At 43.7% G+C, this 20,997-nt stretch overlaps 1 protein-coding gene across 24 annotated transcripts in view; it reads right to left on the minus strand.

Moving 5' to 3' along the window:
- Add1 (adducin 1) overlaps window positions 1–20,997 on the minus strand; it is a 68,400-nt gene that overhangs the window by 18,857 nt on the left and 28,546 nt on the right. For all 24 annotated transcript variants that reach the window (XM_063272840.1, XM_063272849.1, XM_039091611.2 and 21 more), the window contains 7 exon segments: window positions 12,684–12,898; window positions 9,246–9,408; window positions 8,167–8,318; window positions 3,207–3,287; window positions 2,720–2,869; window positions 283–426; window positions 93–191 (listed from right to left, as the gene is read on the minus strand). In XM_063272840.1, the coding sequence (XP_063128910.1) occupies window positions 93–191; window positions 283–426; window positions 2,720–2,869; window positions 3,207–3,287; window positions 8,167–8,318; window positions 9,246–9,408; window positions 12,684–12,878 (984 nt within the window). In that variant the 5' untranslated portion in view covers window positions 12,879–12,898.

Genomic DNA, 20,997 nt, shown 5'->3' on the forward strand with positions numbered 1-20,997 from the left:
TCAAACCTTCACTCTTCCAAGACAAGTATTAGAAAATCCACATGAACCCCAGAAACATCCAGATAAACTACTAGCTAAATGGAATGGCCTACCTGGATCTCACATGCAACCACAAGGTTGTGGATATAAAAGAAGGCCTCCTCCACACTCTCTCCAACTGACACGAGCCCGTGATTCCGGAGAATGAGAACCTAAGGGAAAGCAAGGGAGCTCTGTGGAACAAGGCACCAAGGCTCATCATTCTAGGATCTACAACCGAAAATACCACAAGACGCTACTGACCTTGCTTTTAGGGCCCAGATTCTTCTGAATCAAAATTTTTTCCTCTTCATCAACCAGAATGCCATGATAGTCATGATAAGCAACCTCTCCAAGGGAAAGCGCCTCCGGGGAAATAGGCAAGAGCCCACACTTCATTGCAGAGACCTAGACGCCATGTTGTCACCATGACAAAAAACAGCAACTCAAGACACACGAATGTGTTCCTCACAGAAATAAAATGGCACTGATACATGTTTAATTTCATTTTCTTTTTGGAAATAAATGAACCCATAAACTTAGATATAATCTTCACTTCCAGGGCCTCTGACAGTAGGTGGGAGAACTTGGAAGAGAAAGCATGACTGGGATTTTCCAGAGTTTACACATGCTATGCCAGCCAGTGTTATCAACATAGTAAGTCGTGGTTTAGGGACAGGAACACAAAACAGGCCCTCTGAGGGCTGTGTCTCAAAGGGAAAAGTTTCAAGTTCTAAGGTTTTGTTCATGTTTTATTTTAGGCTGTAGATAAGAGAAAAATATCTGAAAGTTTCATAAATCATAATTTATAACAAATGGATAGGGGTTGGGGATTTGGCTCAGTGGTAGAGCGCTTGCCTAGCAAGCGCAAGGCCCTGGGTTCGATCCCCAGCTCCGAAAAAAAGAATAGGAAAAAAACAAAAAAAAACAAATGGATAATTACATAATTATAATTCCTCTATATTTATTTAAATAAATATAGTAAAGTGTTATTGGCTTGGTTTGGTTTTTGGTTGTTTTTTTTGTTTTTTTTTTTTTTTGAGATTATGTAGTCCTAGCTGTCCTGAAGCTCACTATGTAGACCAAGCTGGCCTTGAACTCAGAGATCTGCCTGCCTTTTCTTTGAGTACTGGGATTAAAGGTTTGTGCCACCACTGCCCAGCAATATAGTAAAGTTGTTAAGCAAAACATTTTTTAAAAGTTTTAAAGTAAAGTTGAGTCTTAAATAAAACATTCTAAGTAGCCAGGGATGGTGGGGTAGGCCTGTCTGACATCCCGCTAATCGCAGACTGGAACAGAATGATCACAAGTTCAAAGTGCAGCCTGGACTGCAGAGTAAGGCTCTGACGCAAAATATAAAGTAAAAAGAGGTTCAAGGACTAGCTCACCGGAGAGCACAGGCCTCATTTGCATAAGGCCTGAGCTTCAATTCTCAGTACTATAAACAAACACCCAACTTTTATGCTTCCTAAAATTCTGTCAAATTTGTTATAGAATATGCTAATTTTTAACATTTATTTAAGACAAAATGGTGGTACAAGCTTTAGTCCTAGTTCTCTAGAGGCCAAAGCAAGTGAATCTCTGTGAGTGCAGGGCTATCCTGGTCTATGAGTTATCTATAATTCATCCTAAATTATTGAGTTCAAGGATAGCCAGGGCTACACAGTGAAACCCTGTCTCAAAAAATAAGATAAGGAACAAATAAAAATAAATGAAACATATATTCAGCTGCAATGGTTCCGACTTGTATTCCTCACACGGAGGTGCTGAGGCAGGAGAATCATCACATGTTCAAAGACAACTTAGACTACTTTAGGAGACTTAGTCCCAATAGCTTAAGGCAAAAGAATTGCTACAAGTAGCTATACAGTTCTAGGCCAGCCAGGACTACATAGCAATAGTCTATCTTTTAAAAGAAAGGGAGGGAGGGAGGGAGGCAAGGAAGAGGGGAAAGTAAGTCAAACTAGAGGCCAAGGGTATAGTAGCTCAGGTTAGAATTATGTAGGCTTAGTTCTATCCCCAGCAACACAAAGAAGGAGAAGAGATTTAAAATAGAGAAGACAAACAGTTGGGAAGTTTTTTACTCCTACATGTGTCCGTGTTTATGAGAGCAGAGGTGGGTAAGTGCCTGTACAAAGCACCACACCAGAGGAGAGCATGGGGTCCTGTTCCATTGCTCACCGACCTCATTCCCTGAAGATAAACCTAGAGCTGGTAGGAATCGAGACCCAGTGATCTTCCTGTCTCTGCCTGCCACAGAGATGGGTCACAGGCATGCATGCAACCGCATACTTTTTCTGTGGATCCTAGGTATCTGAACTAAGCTTCTTTTGCTCAAGAAGGTAACTTTCTTACCTGCTGAGCCATCTCACCAGCTTCAAACTGTGTGTGTGTGTGTGTATGTGTATGTATGTATGTATATATAAAATATATAACAATTTAGACTTATTAACTTGCTACAACCAGCAAGGGCAAGTCAGAGCTTTAAAACCTACAAAGAAAGCTGGGCATACATGGCGCATGCCTTAGTCTCAGCATTTATGTGGCAGAGGCAGACAGATCTCTGTGAATATGAAGCCAGCCTGGTCTACATAGTGAGTGCCAGGACAGCCAAGGATACATAGTGACACCTGTTCTGCAAAAACAGAAACAAATAAATGAGCAAAGCCAGACCTAGGAAGCTCCCAGGGTGCACACTCACCGCAGCCCCTGCTGGTGTGTGAATGTGCACAATGCACTTGGCATCTGGTCGTGCAGCATAAATGGCCGAGTGCAAGGTGAAGCCGGCCTGGTTGACTCCCAGGTTAGTACTTCCGCGGTCTACTATGTCTCCTTGTAGATTGACCTTAACCTGCAGATAAAGAAGCAAACCTTTAAACAGCAGACTTCAAGGTACCCTTACTAGAAAACACTGAAAGCAAGAGTGTGTCTATAACTTCTCTTTTTTTTTTTTTTTTTTTTTTTTGGTTCTTTTTTTCGGAGCTGGGGACCGAACCCAGGGCCTTGTGCTTCCTAGGTAAGCGCTCTACCACTGAGCTAAATCCCCAGCCCCTATAACTTCTCTTAAAGCTTCCTCCTACACTAACCACACTCTGTATGTTCAGTTAGGCTCTGCAGCTCCCGTGAGGGCACTCACAGACCTAACAGGATTGCTATAAACATGATGCCAAAGAGAAGGGTGTCCTCACCAGGCTGGACGCAGTCACTTCACTGTAGAGAAGTCCGAAAGGCACGATGAGGAAGTGCTCCTGCTCAGAGTTCACTCTGGTCTACGGGAAAACGCCTGAGTCAGCACAGAAGCCATTTTACAGAGGTAAAGTCACCCGTGTCCCTTACAGGGCACAAACTCACAGGTGAATGACAAGGCAGAACTAAACATACAGCCCACCACAAAGCTAGGATGATCCAAACACTGACTGCAGAGCAATTTAACTTACCAGTGCATGCTGCTCACAAAACCGACTTTATAGCAAACAGACCAAACAACCCAGTTCAATATTCAACCTCTGATGGGTCACTAGAGGGTTATTCTGAGGCCGCCGGTCTAATGGCAAAATGGTGCCAAACCTCAGAAATGGAAGAATGAAACAAATGTCTTCTCTTTTTTTTTTAAGTTTCTCAAGGAGCTAGAGAAACGGCTCAAAAATGAAAGGCACACGATGCTCTTGTGGAGAAAACAGGTCTGCTTCCCAGAGCGCCCATCGGGTGGCTCCCAACAACCTCTAACTCCAGTTCCACGGAGACTGTGGATACCTGCACCATGTGGTGTACACAGACAAGCAGGCACACGCACATACACATAAAACAGATTAAAGCTTTCAGTGAGACCTTGTTACTACAGAAACCCGGAGGACAGTGGAAAGACAGGAACATTCACAGATGAACACAATCTTTCCTCAATGTTAAATGTAGTCTTGAAAGTCCCAATACGAAGATAGCATCACCCTTTGGTTTCTCTGCATCTTCCACTGTGTGTGTGTGTGTGTGTGTGTGTGTGTGTGTGTGTGTGTGTGTGTGTGTGTGTGTGTGTGTGTATGTGTGTGTGTGTATGTGTGTGTGTGCATGCGCACGTGTGTGTCTGTCTATCTGTCTGTCGGTCTGTCTCTGTCTTACCCCCCACAATTCATTCAGCGCAGAAAGGCACAATATACCCAGGAATTCCAAAACAGCAGGGATACAGCAGTTAAAAAGAAGAGATCTTCCCCAGGAAAAAAGAGATTTCATTTTGTCAAGAGATGGTTGTGGGTAGCCTTAAGTGCCTCTCTACAAGGAAAGCATGCTGAAGCCTGTGATCCTAGCCCTGGGCAGTAACAAGAGAATGATCCTGACTGAGTCCAGGAGTCCCCAGGTAAGACTGTCTAAAAAAAGAGAAAAGTCCTCACAGATTAGACATAAGCATGTTACACATTTGCTATGCTAACAAACTCCACAGCATAGCTAAGCTTAGGCCCAGTGCTTACAGAGACAGGGGAAGGGGAAGGAAGAAGGGAGGAGAGGGAGGAAACAGTGGGAAGACTTAATTTCCTATTACTAATAGGTGGACAATTTTTCATGCTATAAAATAGTTTATTTTCTATAAAGACAAAGTTATTTGCTTGTATTTTGTTCATTTTATATTGATTTTTTTTCCATTCTGTTCTTTTTCTCTGAGGCCAGCCTGACCTATACAGCAAGTTCCAAGTCAGCCAGAGTTGACAGTGCAACCCTTTCTCAAAAGACAGCAATATACAATTCTAATTGTAAGCTTAACATATTTGTTTTAATAGAAAACACGTAAAATATCCAATTCTTAGTCTAAAGCAAAAGGTATTACACCCAGAGAGCAGATGTATCCAGCGGTGGTCCCTGTCAGCCCTTGCCTTCCACCCTCCTCTGTAGTGAGGACTGACACTCAAACCCTCAGCCGCTCCTCAAACCCAAGTGCACCCCAGCGCTCAGGAGGAAGGGGTGGGCTGACTGCTTCACCACAGCCCACGCACTGGCCAGCCCATCGCCTCAGAGCTTAGCATTCCCTGGAGTCTTCCGGAGCTGAGACAACCACCTGTGACGTACAGGCGCTATGAGTTACCATGGGACAGAAAGGCCTGAGCACCAGCTAAGAAGCACCAAGAAGGGATCCTCAGCTCAGTACCCCGCTGGGCACCTGGCTTGTCCTCTCCCTTCTCCGAGGCTTCTCTAAATCTGATACAACTTTAAAGACCTAAGTCGATGATCTCGCCTCTCCAAGCCTCTAACACCTGTCAGCACTATAAAATCCCCTTAGCAGAAAATCCCTGACCCTCTTCCAGAGAAAGGACACAGTGACTCTTAGCACTTGTTTTTGCACCGATACTGTTAATATCTCTTTCCTTGTTAAGTATCCACACAATAATATCCAAATGATATGATAGTATCTAATGATAAAGGAAATAGATGTCATAAATCTTAGCAACAAAATCAAAAATGCTCTAGAATTTAAAAAGCCAAAAGGAGAGGATGCTTTCTTCTTCAAAGACTCCCTGATCTTAGTTCATAAAATAAAATAAAAATCTTTTTGGCAACTTGAATTTTTTTAACTCTGTATTAATAACCACACAGATCACTTACAGGCAGAACAGTAAACGTTTAACTTGCATTTTAATTCTGTCAATGCCAAACAAATTACAGGGGAGAGGCCTATAAATTTAAGTCGAAGTCACTAAAATAGCATTCACAAAGGGTGAGTTATACACAGCGTCTTAAACACACACATAAGCTACTGTTAGAGCCAGGGACCACATCACCATTCCCATACAGCTATAACATCTGCCTAGAATCAATTAGCATTGAATCTCCATCTGAGCGTGCTGTCCAGTCCAGTTAGCTGGAAAGGCCAGCAGATGGTCAGTGACAAATGAACTAAGCTAACTAGACCTGCTGCTCACCTATTAAAGGTTTCTACTCAGTTCTTTTTTACAATTTTCCTAAAGTAACTTCAGTTCAGCCAGGGCTGGTCACCTACACAGTGCCAGACACTGCTCCTGGTTCCAGGCCCACAAGAGGGAGCACAAAGCAGATACTCCTGTGACAACTGTTCCATAAGATGGTGCACAGACGGGTATCAGTCACTGCGGCAGGAAACAGCAGGGTTAACTCTACACAGACTGCATTTTAACAGTAATGCAGTGAGCAGACAGAAAGGAGGCAACCTGGCAGTGAGGATTTCACCATACAGCTAACGACGAAAGCATTAGACTGCAACTTCAGGTTTCACATTCCTCTGAGCCAGAGGGGAGCTAACTAAGAGCTCCTTATAAGCTCACACATGGAAAACCTCCACACATGTATACGAAGAAGAGGCTTACACAGTCTGAGCAGCTGCGATATTCGCTACCTCAAGACAAATAGCAGTATTAGCATGATTATGAGTTTTTTCCTTAGACCTCTCTAATACCTACAGAAGGTATACTTGTTATAATAAGCAGGTATTATAATGATAATTTTAAAAATTCAGTATGGTCAAGTTGAAGTCAGTCTGGGTCATATACTGAGTTAAAACCAGCCTCAAAAAGTAGTAAAACTGGAGGCTGGAGAGATGCTCAGCGGTTAAGAGTGCTGTTTTCTCTTCCTAGAAGATCCAAGTTCAGTACCAGCACTCACAGAGTGGCTTACAACCCCCTAACACCCTAGTTTCAAGAGACCCAACACAATCCTCTGGCCTCATTGAGCATCTACACATACACAGGAAGACAGACAGACAGACAGACACAGACACATGAATAAAAATAGTGAAGCTTTAGCTTCTATTTTTTTTTTTTTTTCGGAGCTGGGGACCGAACCCAGGGCCTTGCAATTGCTAGGCAAGCGCTCTACCACTGAGCTAAATCCCCAACCCCTAGCTTCTATTTTTATATTAATATTTACATGTTGGCACACGCCTTTAATCACAGCCCTCAGGAGGCAGAGAGGCAGCTCTCTGAGTTCTAGGCCAGCATAGTCTACAAAGTGAGTTCGAGGACAGCCAGGGCTACACATAGAAACCCTGTCTCAAAGAACAAAGACAAACAAAAAGTAAAGTTATTAAAATCTAGGGGCGGGGGAACCAACAAGAAATTGAAACAAGCTTTAAAGCCAAATGAAAGAAGTTCAAAGAAAAACTGTCTCCAGAAGAAGAAAGAAAGAGAAAGCAAGCTGTCAGCGCCTTAAGAGCCTACAGGCAATGGACTTACAGGTGAACAGATGCGTGGCCAGAGACAGTAAGAGCTCCCTTAATTTCTGTGAAATGAGGAAGCTGATTACTCAAAGAAGGGCAAGATGTATGTATCTGTTTGTTTGCTGAGGCAGGGTCACATGTAGCTCTCACTACCACTCAGTCAAGGACAATCTTGAATTTCATCATTCATTCATTCATTCATTCATTCATTGGTGGAACATGGGCATGTGCCGCAGCACCTGTGTGAACACTAGAGAACAACTGGAAGGAATCCTCTGTTTCTTTCTTTCTTTCTTTCTTCCTTTCTTCCTTTCTTTCTTTCTTTCTTTCTTTCTTTCTTTCTTTCTTTCTTTCCACTACATGGGTCCCAGGGACTGAACTCAGGCAGCATAATTCCAGCAACGAGCATCAGTGAAGTGCTGGGTCATGAGAACAAGTCAGACAAAAGAGAAAGTGAAGAGTAGGCTGATTGGTTAGAAAATGGGAGGGCCTGTGCACAAGGCAGGGCTCAAGCTGTTCCCTCACACAACCTGAGCTGGAACAATGGGTTAGTGCAGAGAAAGCAGACAGCAGAAACATCTGTTACAAAAATGAAGGGAGGACAGAGAAGCCCTGATAATGCTGGGCAATGGCACAAAACTGGAGTAGCTGAAAAACCATGCACAGGGCAGAGAAGACTTTGACCAGAGCCAGGAGAAAGCATTGTTATTCTTAGATTCCTAAGTCAGAAATGAACTTTAGGAATGGCTTAAAATTTGGTAAACACTCGTTAATTAGCTTAGAAAGATGTTTTTAAAAACTACTCTCTTAACTTTTAAGGGTCAAGTTCTTGTGTTCTGCAGCAAGGAATGCAGAGACAGAGTGTTCTAAGATTTATTAAACGATGTAGGAAAAGATGGTGCCCGACACTTAAGCGGCTTCTCCCCCGCCGCCCTGTGGACTAAGCTGCCCCACTCAGTGGAGCCTGGAGTACTCACTGTGATGTGATTGTAGATAAGCTGAGACCAGCCAAAGAGGTCTGCTAGTCTGTAAAATGCTGCCAGCTTACATCGCAGTAACTTCTCCCCCTTGTCATATGCAATAGAATCAGATCCTCTAAGGTCATTCACAGGAGTAACCATACCAAGACCTAAAACAAAGAAAAACAAAACTCAAGCTTTTTTATACTTTTTATTGGTATTTTATTTTTTGTATTTGTCAACTGTGTTTATATTTGTATTTTTTGTATTTGTCAATTACCACAGTCCTATTTATTGTCCATATTAGACCACAAAATTTCAGAAATTTCAATGACAGAAAGACAATAATTATAGTTCAAAAATAGGTAACAAAAATGTAGTGAAATTTGTGAGATGCAGTAAAGAACGGGTTAAAAGAAAATGTTCAACTTCTGGCTGGGGCTGTCGGGTGCCGCACGTCAGGGAAAGCCTAAAGACCAGACTGTCAGGAAATCCAAAGCTGTACTTTGAAGAGCTGCCTTACAGGTACCATCAGCTTGTAAGACATAATCTGAAAGAGCCAGCAGGTTGGCTCTTGAGAGATTTCTGGGGCTGGAGAGATGGCTCAGCGGTCAAGAGCACCGACTGCTCTTCCAGAGGTCCTGAGTTCAAACCCAGCAACCACATGGTGGCTCACAACCATCTGTAAAGAGATCTGATGCCCTCTTCTGGTGTGTCTGAAGACAGCAACAGTGTACTCATATATATGAAAGAAGGAAATAAATCTTAAAAAAAAAAGATCTCTGAGTTATGCTCAGTTACTTCAGTGAGTAGGTCAGGACAAAGACAAACCCAGTAATGATAATTTTCTCTAGCAATAAATGAGATGTGGTGATCAAGGACAGTGAAGTAGACCACATGGGTGACACTTGTCACCAGACATCATGGCACAGAGTATCCGTGTTCTGATCAGCTCCCGCCCGCCCTCCCCAAAAACCAAAACCTTTGATTCTGTATATCGTCCAGTGCATCTCACACACTCATGTGGCTCACGTAAGAAAGCTTAGGAACTTCACCTGGAAAGTTACAGACCACAGACAAAGCCAAGAACTACTCACTCATGTTCAGGGCGGCCATTCCTCCTTGTGGAGCTGCCGGGTAGACATTGGGCACACTCGCCGTCATGAAATCCGCAATCTGCTGTAATGCCAACAGGCCTGTAGGGTTCTTCCCCTTCTTAAACTGCTCCTGTATCATAGACTCCAGCTCTTCACAGAAGGCCTACGAGGCAAATCAAAATGTCACATGCTTTCACTGGGAGTGTTATTATTTTATTACAGTGAGTGTGGAACTATCAGATAAATGTTTTCATCCCGTGCTAGAGCAGCAAACAGTGGTCGGAACATTTCACTTCTGAGAATATGAACTGATATATTCCTTTTTATAGGTAATTTAACAAAACAGAAGCTTAAAATGTAGAACAGGATCCATCTAATGGAAATCCATTTTAAGGAAATATAAGGAATGCATTTAAAGACATTCATAAGATAATTAATCTCAGTATCACAGATTTAAAAAAAAAAGAGTCCACATTTCAGCTTTCTCTGTGCATACCTGGCTGGCCTGAACTCAGAGAACTGCTGGACTCTAACTTGTCTCTCCTCTCCTCCCCGTCTGCCCCTCTCTTCCCTCCCCTACCTCCACTTTTCTTACACTTTGTGTTCATTGAGAAGTTAAGTCCTGGGCTGGAGAGATGGCTCAGCCGTTAAAGGCTAGGCTCACAACCAAAAATATAAGAGAAGTTAAGTCCTGTCTTTATCATATTCTTGCCACCATGATATTCTGTCTAAGAATACAGAGCCAAGTAAACCAGAAATGAACCCTCTGAAAGTCAAAATAAACTCCCTGTCTCTTGTTACCTTTTTTTGCCAGGTACTCAGTCATGGCAACAAGAAAAGTAAGTAATACAGTAACATTCCTACCACTGCACCTATCCCTGGCATACCCTGCTCTGTGCCATTGCTGTGGGACTACTCTGGCCACCAATACTCCAAAGACCTACACGATGTCACTACATACTTTTCTCATAGCACAAGCCTGTATTTAAAAAACAAAACAACCAAACAACAACAAAAACCTTTAGAGACTATGGTATTCCAGATGTAAAAAAAAAAAAAAAAAGGGTTGGGGATTTAGCTCAGTGGTAGAGCGCTTGCCTAGGAAGCGCAAGGCCCTGGGTTCGGTCCCCAGCTCCGAAAAAAAGAACAAAAAAAAAAAAAAAAAAGAAGGTTAAAAAGACAGAAGACAGAACAGAGAGCCATCAGTGTCCCTCATTGTCAACACCTAATATTATTAGTTATTATATTAGTGACTTTTTTTTTTTTTTTTTGGTTCTTTTTTTCGGAGCTGGGGACCGAACCCAGGGCCTTGCGCTTCCTAGGTAAGCGCTCTACCACTGAGCTAAATCCCCAGCCCCTATTAGTGACTTTTTTTGTTGCTGTGATAAACACCATGACCAAAAGGGAATTATGGAAGAGTTTATTTTCGCTTATGGTTCCAGAAGTCCTTCATGGCAGGGAGGCGTGCAGCCAAGCAGGCATGGTAGCAGGAGCGGGAAGCGAGGAACAAACGAAGTGGTGCAATATCGCTCGCAGTGACGCTCCTCCTGCAGAAGGGCTCTACCTCCCAAAGGCTCTATACCCTCCCCAAACAAAGCCAGCAGCTGGAGATAAGTACTTGAAGACCTGAGCTGTGGAGGACCCTCTCATTCCAACCCCGAAAATTACCAGAGTGCTGCTGTCACAATGAAGGAGACACCACGGTGTACCCTTCTAATGAAACCCAGGCTGTACGCGTGGCTTTACCGTCTTCTCACTGCTGTCCCTCCTCGTTCTGTTCTAGAGTTCACACTGCGCTTGGACTAACAATACTCCGGTGCTCTCTGTGGTCTAACCCCCGGTGAGGAAGCATCTTTTTCCCTGCCCCTTACACCCTCAGAGCCTGGCACAGCCCTGCCAGCACTGGGTGCTGCATTCAGTCTCACCTCTACCTCTAGTCACAGTCACTTAGTCTCCTGTTGCTTTCATTAGAGAAAACCACTGTGGCTGAAAGCCAGGGGCTCTCCCAGGTCCTTCTGCTTCTCACTTCCCCTATCCCGCCATCATTCTACTTTCTAAGTACATCTCCAACAAGTCTCTCTCTTTGCATCCTGAACCTAATTACAGTTCTTACTCTCTTCCATTTCGAAAATGGCTACTATGAACTGAAGCCAGAACCACCTCCTTAAACTTGAATTGTCTGTTCCCTGTCAGCAACCCTCCAGTACCTCTGTAACATTTAGACAACAATTCAAGCTCCTATTTAACCCACAAGCCTTCCAGAACCCATTCTAACTGTCCTCCCTCCATGCTAGCTTGGAGACACCAACCACTCTAACTTTTGTCTCTTCAAGTCTCCTCAAAGACATCTGTACCCAAGCCTGCTTCTCAAGCTGGGATGTTTGTGTCATTGATACCTACATGGCCAGGTCCTTCATGCTGTGGAGTCAGGCTGACAAGCCCTCCTCAGCGAGGCCTTCTGACCAGAGCCACCCAGTTTCAGCACGCCTCGGCTTTAGCACAGCACATGACTGTGTTTAATCATTTACTGCCTTCAACTGGAATATCTGCATGTGGCCTTTATAGTCATCAGGTTCTGCACACACCTGAGCTCTTTCTCATTATACCCTGATAACGATACAGTCAAACCCAAACTACTAGAGGCCTCCCTCACAAGTCTTGCTTACTGCTCAGACCCCAGTTCAAATCCACATGTCCTCACAACATACAAGGCAATATCATTTTTTAAAAGTCAGTGACACCTTCCAAAAAGGACAAAGCAAAACCAGATTAGGAGGAAGGAAGGAAGGGAGGGAGGGAGGGAGGGGAAAGACTGCAGCACAATAACATAATTAACAGGAAAAGCTGTGAGCAGGGCTACTTTGATTACCTGTCATCTAGAGGACACTCGGCAGTTCTATTTATTAGCTTAGCTATGATCAAGAACAAGTGAAGGCCACAGTAAGTGTCCCTTATTCAAAATATTTGGGGTTAGAGTGAATATTATTTCAGATTTTGCAGTATTTGCACAGGCTTTATCAGTTGAGCATACAAACATATCAAATGTTCTCAAATCCAAATGTTTTAACCAATATGGTAAGGATTAAAATATTTGTCTTGGATTTTTGAAATATGTTTGACCTGTATGTTGAAGAAAACAGCAGATCTTACATTGTTGCAATGTACAGTTAACATTTACAAGTGTTTATAAAAAAACACTCTGGACAAACAGTAAAGACAGTTCAAAGTAGAAATAAATATCTATCCTTTATAACTCTAAAGTCTTCTATTATGCCTGCTAGCATGAAGCAAACAGAATCTTTTAGCTGTTTCTATAAACATGAAGCAGTGGTGGGCTGTGTAATGAGAGCTGAGTATGCCATTCAAACAGCAGGCCTAAGGAGCACGGGAGCACGAGGACGAAGCCTGCCAAATTTGTTCTAAACCAACTCTTCTTACGGGACTCTGCAGAATCATAGACACCCTCTTCTTCTGCTCCATCATATTGAAGTCCTGACGAAGGTCTGGTGCCATGTTCCTCTCCCGCAAATATTCTGGATTGTTCTCATCGACTCTGTCAAAGTACCTCTCCTTGTGAGGGGCTGTGGTTGGAGGTGGTGAGGTCACCACTGCGGCCCGCGTGTCACCATTCATTGCACAATGTTTCTAGGATCCTACAGAATGAAAATAAAAGACATGTTTTGTGTTCAAATCAATGCTCATTAGGATTTCATTATGAGGACATCAACCACAGAAATATGTCTTCTATGTGGAGATATGCCAGCTCCTTTATGGCTCAGAAGCACATGACTGGTCAATCACCCCTCCCTCCACTAATCAATGCTGTATTTTGTTCTAGTCATTGTTTATTAGAACAGAGAAGAACAATCTAACAAAGCTATTATGTATGTCCTCTGACAAATCCAAAAGGAGTAAGAAATTTAAATTTGACATATGATAATTTATCCTACATTGACAGGCAGATTTTGGAAATGTTAAAGTAAAACCTTTCCTTTCTTTCTTTTCTTTTTTTTTTTCTTTGTTCTTTTTGTGTGCGTCTGTTTTTGAGATAGTCTTTCTATGTATCCCTGGTTATCCTGGAACTCACTATGTAGACTAGGTTTGCCTCTGGAGTACTGGGATTCAAACTGCAGCACCAAATCCACTCTAGTACCCTTCCTCATTTTTTTTTTTTTTTTGTTCTTTTTTTCGGAGCTGGGGACCGAACCCAGGGCCTTGTGCTTCCTAGGCAAGCGCTCTACCACTGAGCTAAATCCCCAACCCCCCCTTCCTCATTTTTAAAGATAAGAAACATCTGGCTATGTAGTTCATGTCTATAATCCCAACACTATTTTCCTCCTGGGACAGGGTTCCTCCATGTAGCCCTGGCTGTGCTGGAACTCCCTCTGTTCACCAGGGTGGTCTCAAACTCACACAGATCTGCCTGCCTCTGAACCCCAAGTGTTCTTGTCATGTACAAGAGGAGGATCAGGAAGTCACACTCATCATAGGCTATCTAGTGAGTTCCAAGCCAGCCTAGGCTACATGAGACCCAAACAAGTCTTAAAACAAACAAAAACTTAATTCAGCTGGAAATACATGAGGACTGAGATTCGGACCAAAGCAATGAGGCTCAGAGCTTTGCTTGGCTCTTAAACCCTCTGAACTGTACTATACACCACAAAATGACAACTGCAGCAATGGCAAACCCACAGAACACGGCAAGGCAGCAACGCCCTTCAGGAGACAGGGAGCTGAGGCTTGACACAGCTCAGCAGGTAGAGAGGACTTGTGCCTCTTCCCAGGTGCCCAAGATTTGTTCCCAGCACCCACATTGTGCAGCTCCTCTTCTGACCTTCTCACATTCATACCACCACGAGTTTTAAGAGAGAAAGATGGGAGGGCATGGATGGGAGGATTGGCCTTTAACTGCCACAGACTTACAGTCTGGCACTGACCTTCATACTGACCATCAATGAGGGAGTGTGCACACATGCACATGCATGGCCACACATGAACATACATGGAAGAAGAAACTTCTAGAAGACAGTTTTCTCTTTCTCTCAAAGGCTCCCAATCACCAATATTTCAGATCTTTGATATTCACAGCAATGGTTTTTACCTGCTGAGACATTTTGTGGACCCTACCTTTTTGTTTTTAAACAAAACAGGTCTCACTCTATAATTCAGGCTGACCTCAAACTCACAGCAATCCTGCAGCCTCTGCTTCTGCCTCTGCCTCTGCCTCCCCAGTGCTGGGATTAAGGGTACGCCCCAACGCCAACACCCAGCAAAAGTAGGTGTAATTTTAAAGTCAAACAATAAATAAAGGTCTGCAAAAGAACATTTATGTTCTGTTGCTCTTTTTACGAGAATCTCTCATCCTCCTGTTAGAGGCTTTCACGGCTTAAAAAACAAAAAATCGGTGTTGGGGATTTAGCTCAGTGGTAGAGCACTTGCCTAGGAAGCGCAAGGCCCTGGGTTCGGTCCCCAGCTCCGAAAAAAAGAACCAAAAAAAAAAAAAAAACAAAACAAAACAAAAAAATCCCGGGGCCTCAAAGGCTTCGTCGGCACTGGACCAGAGCACTCTGCTCTCCTCAAGGGAAAAGAACCGTAAGACATTAAGATAGCTGGGCCTATTCTACAATGTCTAGCAACCACAATGGCCACCCCTGTGTAGAAAGCAACAACAACAAAAGTTAGGGTAGTTAGAACAGAATGGAGTCACATGAGATTTATGAGTATTTGAGAAATCTCAAAAAAAACCAAAGGAACTGTTGAACTGTCTTCAAAAACAAGGAACTGTTCTTAGAATGCACTCTCATGCACCTCCCAGGTGTACCAGCAGACGGTTACTTCAGATTATGCATTACGACTGGCTATGGTTAGGGGTTTCTATGCTTCTACGGAAAAACATCTTTGTCTCATGTAACTTGCCCTTGTGATTGCAGACTTTATTGACACGATTCCTTTTACCCTCAGAGGATAAATTGTCTGATACTCTAAATAAAGGTCTACTGGCTACTGCCTGAGACTTTAGTCTGCCTCATTCACCCGCCCCATCCTCCCAGGGCCCACCGCCAGCTACTGCAGTAAACAGGGTAAACAGCAGAGTTGGTTTATCTCGTTTTTAATCTTGCATGTGTGCACATGGGGAGCGGCACATGTGTGGGCAAAGCAGATGGAGGCCAGAGGTCAGCCTCTGATGTCCTTGAGGCACTATCTTTGTTTTAAATCAAAAAATAAAACTTTAAAAAATATTTATCTATTGGGAGAAGGGCAGGAGCATGAGGAATTCAGAGGACAACCTGAAGGGATCCAGTGGATGGCCCACCCCCAGGAATTTGTGAGCAGGACCTAGATTCAATAGGTTGTTGAAAACTAAAGCAAACAGAAAGACAGTTGTCGCACACAGGGATGGATATAGGAGTTAAGAGGAAGCACAATGGGGGTATATAAAATCAAAATAGATCTGATAAATTCTCAGACTTAACAATTGTTTTAAAGTCTTGGTGCTAGAGAGATGGCTCAGCAGAGTCCTGAAGAGTGCTTGCTGTGGGCTGGAAAGATGGGGGTAGGTACGGGGCTAGAAAGATGTTTAGAGTACCGGCTGCTCTTCTAAGGACCTCGGTTTGGATCCCAGTCCACATGTGGCAACTCACAACCATCTGTAACTCCAGGTACAGGGGATCTCACTCTCATTCTGGCCTCCAAAAGCACTGACCATATGTGGTACACACTCATACATAAAAATATTTTTAGAAAAAGGTCTTGAGCTGGAGAGATGGCTCAGTTCTTAAGAGTACTTGCTGCTCTTGCAGAGGACCCCCGTTCAGTTCCCAGAACGGAAACCACCCGTTAAGTTCAGCTGCAGGGGATCCAGTGACCTCTTCTGATTTCCAAGGGCACCGGACTTGTATACAGTGCATCTACATGCACACAGAAAAACAAATCAAATCAAATCATCTCTGGGGGCCAGCAGGTTAAAGTCCAAGTAACGCCTATAAGTAAGCATATGGAATTTTGGTCAATATCAATAAGAGAAGAAAATACTGGGTTGGGGATTTAGCTCAGTGGTAGAGCACTTGCCTAGCAAGAGCAAGGCCCTGGGTTCGGTCCCCAGCTTCAGAAAAAAAAAAAAAAAAAGAAAAGAAAATACTGCTGGCTAGCAAGATGGCTCAGCAGGTAAATGTTTGCCACTAGGCCTGACAGCCTGAGTTTGATCCCCAATATCCACATGGCAAAAGAAGCACACTGATTTCCACAAGTTGTCTAATCGCGCGCGCACACACACACACACACACACATACACACACACACACACACACACACACACACACACACAGAGCGGGGGGAGGGGAGAAAAAGAGAGAAAAAACAAGAGACAGAGAAAAAAATGTATTCCTGCCAGAGTTCTACATGCATCAATGTGTTTGTTTAAAACTGCACTATTTCCCACCATGGTGGCTCATGCTGTAATCCTAGCAATAGGAGCAAGCAGCAACCCTCTGCCACCGTCACCCGGGTGCTGGGGCTGCAGGACAAGCCACCCATGTTCTTTCAGCTGCCATGTCATGGATACAGCATGAGTGGACGTCAGCGTCCACTTAACCCAGTTCTCTCCACATGTGAGTGATCAAGCTAAAGTCATCAGGTTTGCAGCAAGAACTTTTACACACCAAGTCATCTCACCAACCCCTTAGTTTATTTTCTTAGTAACTCTTGATTTAAACACTAAACATCCATCCTATTTCAAGAAAGCTGAAGTGAGAAAAATGACTCCAAAAATACAAATTAAAAATAAAAGCAGGGGCTGGGGATTTAGCTCAGTGGTAGAGCGCTTACCTAGGAAGCGCAAGGCCCTGGGTTCGGTCCCCAGCTCCGAAAAAAAGAACCAAAAAAAAAAAATAAATAAACAAATAAATAAATAAATAAATAAATAAAAGCAATACATTCCAGGAACTGATTACCTGTGCCCCTCTTGCTCCCTTATGATAGATGAATTAATGGATTCCCGGCTTAAATTTTCTACATTTTTTATATAATTATATATTATTATATATTATTTTATATAATTATATTGCTCTGTTGCTTTAACTATAGCATCAACCAATTCTGCAGTGTGTTACTGAGACTCCAGCTACTCGCTTACAATTGAAAATGTAGTTAAGAAAAAAAAGTGACAATCAGACGAGGTGTGGAAGCCAGCACTCTTCACCCCTCACCAGCCTGCCCTCTGGTAGCTGACACAGACTCTTACTCAGGTCACAGGTCACAGGTCACAGGTCACAGGTCAGAATAAAACTAAAAGCCTGCACATAGGGTAGGAGTAAGACAAAGGCATAGTCCTCACCCTTAAACTCCCACCACCACCCCAACTCCAAACCAAATTTTCCTTAAGCCCAGCAAAGAATAAAAGGAGAAACACAAGGGATTCCCAAAGAGTGACCTGTGCTCAAATTCTACAGGTCCAGCACCGGGCAACTGCATGTTATGAACCCTGCATTGCCGCAGTACCACAGTTAAATCCAGCATCCCTGTAAGGTGTCTCTTTTTACAGATAGACAAACACCCTGAGGTTTTTTATGTGTATGCATGTTTGTCTGCATGTATATCTGTGCAGCACGTATGTGCCCAGTGCCTTTGGAGGCCAGAAGAGGGACCGGATCCCCTGGAGCTGGAGTCCCAGAAGACTGAGTCACCATGTGGATGTGGGGAATCTAATCCATGTCCTGCTGAATCCTCTTTTCCTGCCTGCCACACACTAACTTTTGTCAGAGGGCTCAAGAACAAATGGCTGAACTCAGACCCTGACTCAAGACCACCAATTCCAAACGCCATGCTTATCTACTGTACTGAATGAAGCCCAGAGGTCAGAGTCAAATCCCGGAACTCCAACCACACAGTGCAGGGCTTGCCGTCTGGGTCAGCATCATCTCTCCATTTCTTGGTACATGACAGCCCTGAGAAAACAAATATCCTTTTTCCCTTTTTTGTTTTTCCCAAAGAGGGTTGTGTGGTGTGTGTCTGTGTCTGTGTGTGTGTGTGTGTGTGTGTGTGTGTGTGTGTGTGTGTGCGCGCGCGCGCGCGCGTGCGCTGCCTTGCCTGGCCTGGAACCTGCTCTGTAGATGAGGCTGGTCTTGAACTCAGGTCTACCTGACTCTGCCTCTTGGATGCTGAAATTAAAGGCATGCGCCACTGCTTCTGTCTGCCATAAGACAGCCATTCAGTGAGGGCTAAAAAGGTACAAAATTATTTCACATCACTAATTTTTACCAAATTTACTTTAAAAAAAAAAAAAAAGCCAGGAGGAGGTGGCGCATGCCTTTCAATCCTAGCTCTTGGAGGCAGAGGCAGCCAGATCTGAGTTTGAGGCCAGCCTGGTCAACAGAGCAAGTTCCAGGACAGCCAAAGATACACAGAGAAACCCTGTCTCAAAAGACCAAAATATATAGTTAATTAATTAATTCAGGTGGGAGCAGGGTCGCATTTCTTAATCCCAGCACTCAGGAGGCAGAGGCAGACAGATCTCTGAGTTCAAGGCCAGCCTGGTCTACACACCGTAGTTCCAGGACAGCCAGAAGTACATAAAGGATCTGTCTTCGTTTAAAAAAGAAAATGTTGATATTCACTATCTTCACATGGCCATGAGCATATGTCAATCAAACATTCCAAAACAAAAGTTTTTAAAGAATTCCACTCACTGGGAGTGGGGTGGGGAAGGGGGTGTGGAACAGTCAGAGGGTGGACCAGGAGGGGGGTAAAATATGAAGTGTAAAAAAGATTAAATAAAATAAAAAAGAAAAGAAATTCTACATACTCCAGTGACTGAGACAAAAGGATCAAGAGTTCAAGGCCAACCTGAACTACATATTTAGATGATGGTGGTGGTGATGTTGGTGATGGTGGTGGTGGAGGAGGTGGTGGGAGGGAGTGAGGGAGGGAAGGAAGGACGGAGGGAGGGAGGGGAGGTAAGGAAAGAAAGAAACAGATGACTCTATGAAGAAGACAGCAGTACATCTAGGAGCATCTGGGAGAAGTAAGTTTGGACACAGTGTCTAACGAGCTTCCTCACTGGCCACTGGACCAGGTCTCAGATTCTGGGCCAAACACCATGATGGTGAACACCATGCACGGTGACATACTCCTGTGACCTCAGCACTCAGAAGTAGAAGCAAGATGAGGGTGAACTCCAGGCCAGACACTATTCAACGCATTCCCCATGCCTCAGAAAAGGAGAGAGAAACAGGGGGTGACGGGGCTGGAGAGGAGGCCTGCAGGAAGGAGCACAGCATGTTCTTACTTCCCAGCACACGTGTGGGAGGAGCACAAGTACTGCTAACTCCAGACCCAGGGAATCACACGCCCCTGGCACCAGCACTAAACTCAGGCACGCACACATACACATAATTTTTTTTAAATATTAGAGAGAAAAGTAAAAGCCCAATTCAACTTTACACTGCAACAATGCCAACTGCCTCTCCTGTTTTTGCTTCTTCCCTAGATTTACTGTTTAACTATGGTCATTAGGGGTAGGGGTGAGACGGTTTCTCTGTGTAGTCCTGGCTGTCCCGGAACTCACTCTGTAGACCAGGCTGGTCTTCAACTCACAGAGATCCACCCGACTGCTAGTGCTGGGGTTAAAGACCTGTGCCACCGCCACCTGGGTTTTTTTTTTTAAGACAGGTTTTCATCATCAAGCTCCGGCTGGCCTGGAACTCACTGTGTAAATCAGGCTGGCCTCAAACGAAGAGCTCTGTCTGCCACTCTCTCCAAACTGATAAAAGCCCACCGTCTCACACTTTTCAACTACCAGGCTTTTTCAACCACTGCAATAGTTTTACTTTTGTTGAAATTATAAAAATTTTTCAAAATTTACTGTTTCCTGAAATGAAATTTGCCCTGCCTTTTCCCCTTCCCTTTCGGTGCTGGGACTCACACACCACAGGTCTTCAAGGGTGGTAACCCAATACTCTGCTTCGGGGCTGCACCCCAGACCCGAACTCTTTCTGAAGGGCATACATGAGGGAAGGTGGCCAAGTAGTAATTTGGTCTGCCCTTTTAATTATTTTTCTGAGGGGAAGTCTGGCAAGATTATAGGCAAGGAACACCACCACCACCACCCCCAATCAATGGTCTGAATGTCCCTAGCCGTGAAGTAATTAGTTGTGAAGTAAAGACAAAGGAAAGCTCTGAAGTAAAAGCTAGGACTTGAAAGACAGAGAGCAGCACGAAACTGAATGTTGAGAGGATGCATTGCTATTCTGCACACGGAGGCTGCGTGTGGCTGCTGTGTTGGCTCTGAAGCCTGAGGGCAGAGCCAGGGTCCTCTTCTGATCTAAGCAGGAAGCATTTAAAAATTGCCTGGGTTCGGTCCCCAGCTCCGAAAAAAAGAACCAAAAAAAAAAAAAAAATTGCAAACAGAAGCTTAAGAAAAACTGTCAAAAGTATGCTCTTTGAAAGCCACCACATAGGCTACTAGAGGCTTAAGTCTTTATGCTACCAAGTAACTATAAATGTACAGGTGTCTTCACAAAATAAGGATGCACTGTTAAAAAGATACAGAACATGGTCTGTATTCATGTTATACACGGTGTATGTGAGGGGTAAGTAAAAACTCATCTATATTTGCATAAATAAATGAGAAAACCCACAAGAACTTGAAAATGGCAGAGGTATAAGGAGCTGAGCAGATAAGGGGACAGTTATATATGTATTATATATATATATATATATATATCTTAAAATTAACTTATAAAAATAATCTAAAAAT

Source organism: Rattus norvegicus, chromosome 14 (genome assembly GCF_036323735.1).
Source record: "Rattus norvegicus strain BN/NHsdMcwi chromosome 14, GRCr8, whole genome shotgun sequence".
NCBI lineage: Eukaryota > Metazoa > Chordata > Mammalia > Rodentia > Muridae > Rattus > Rattus norvegicus.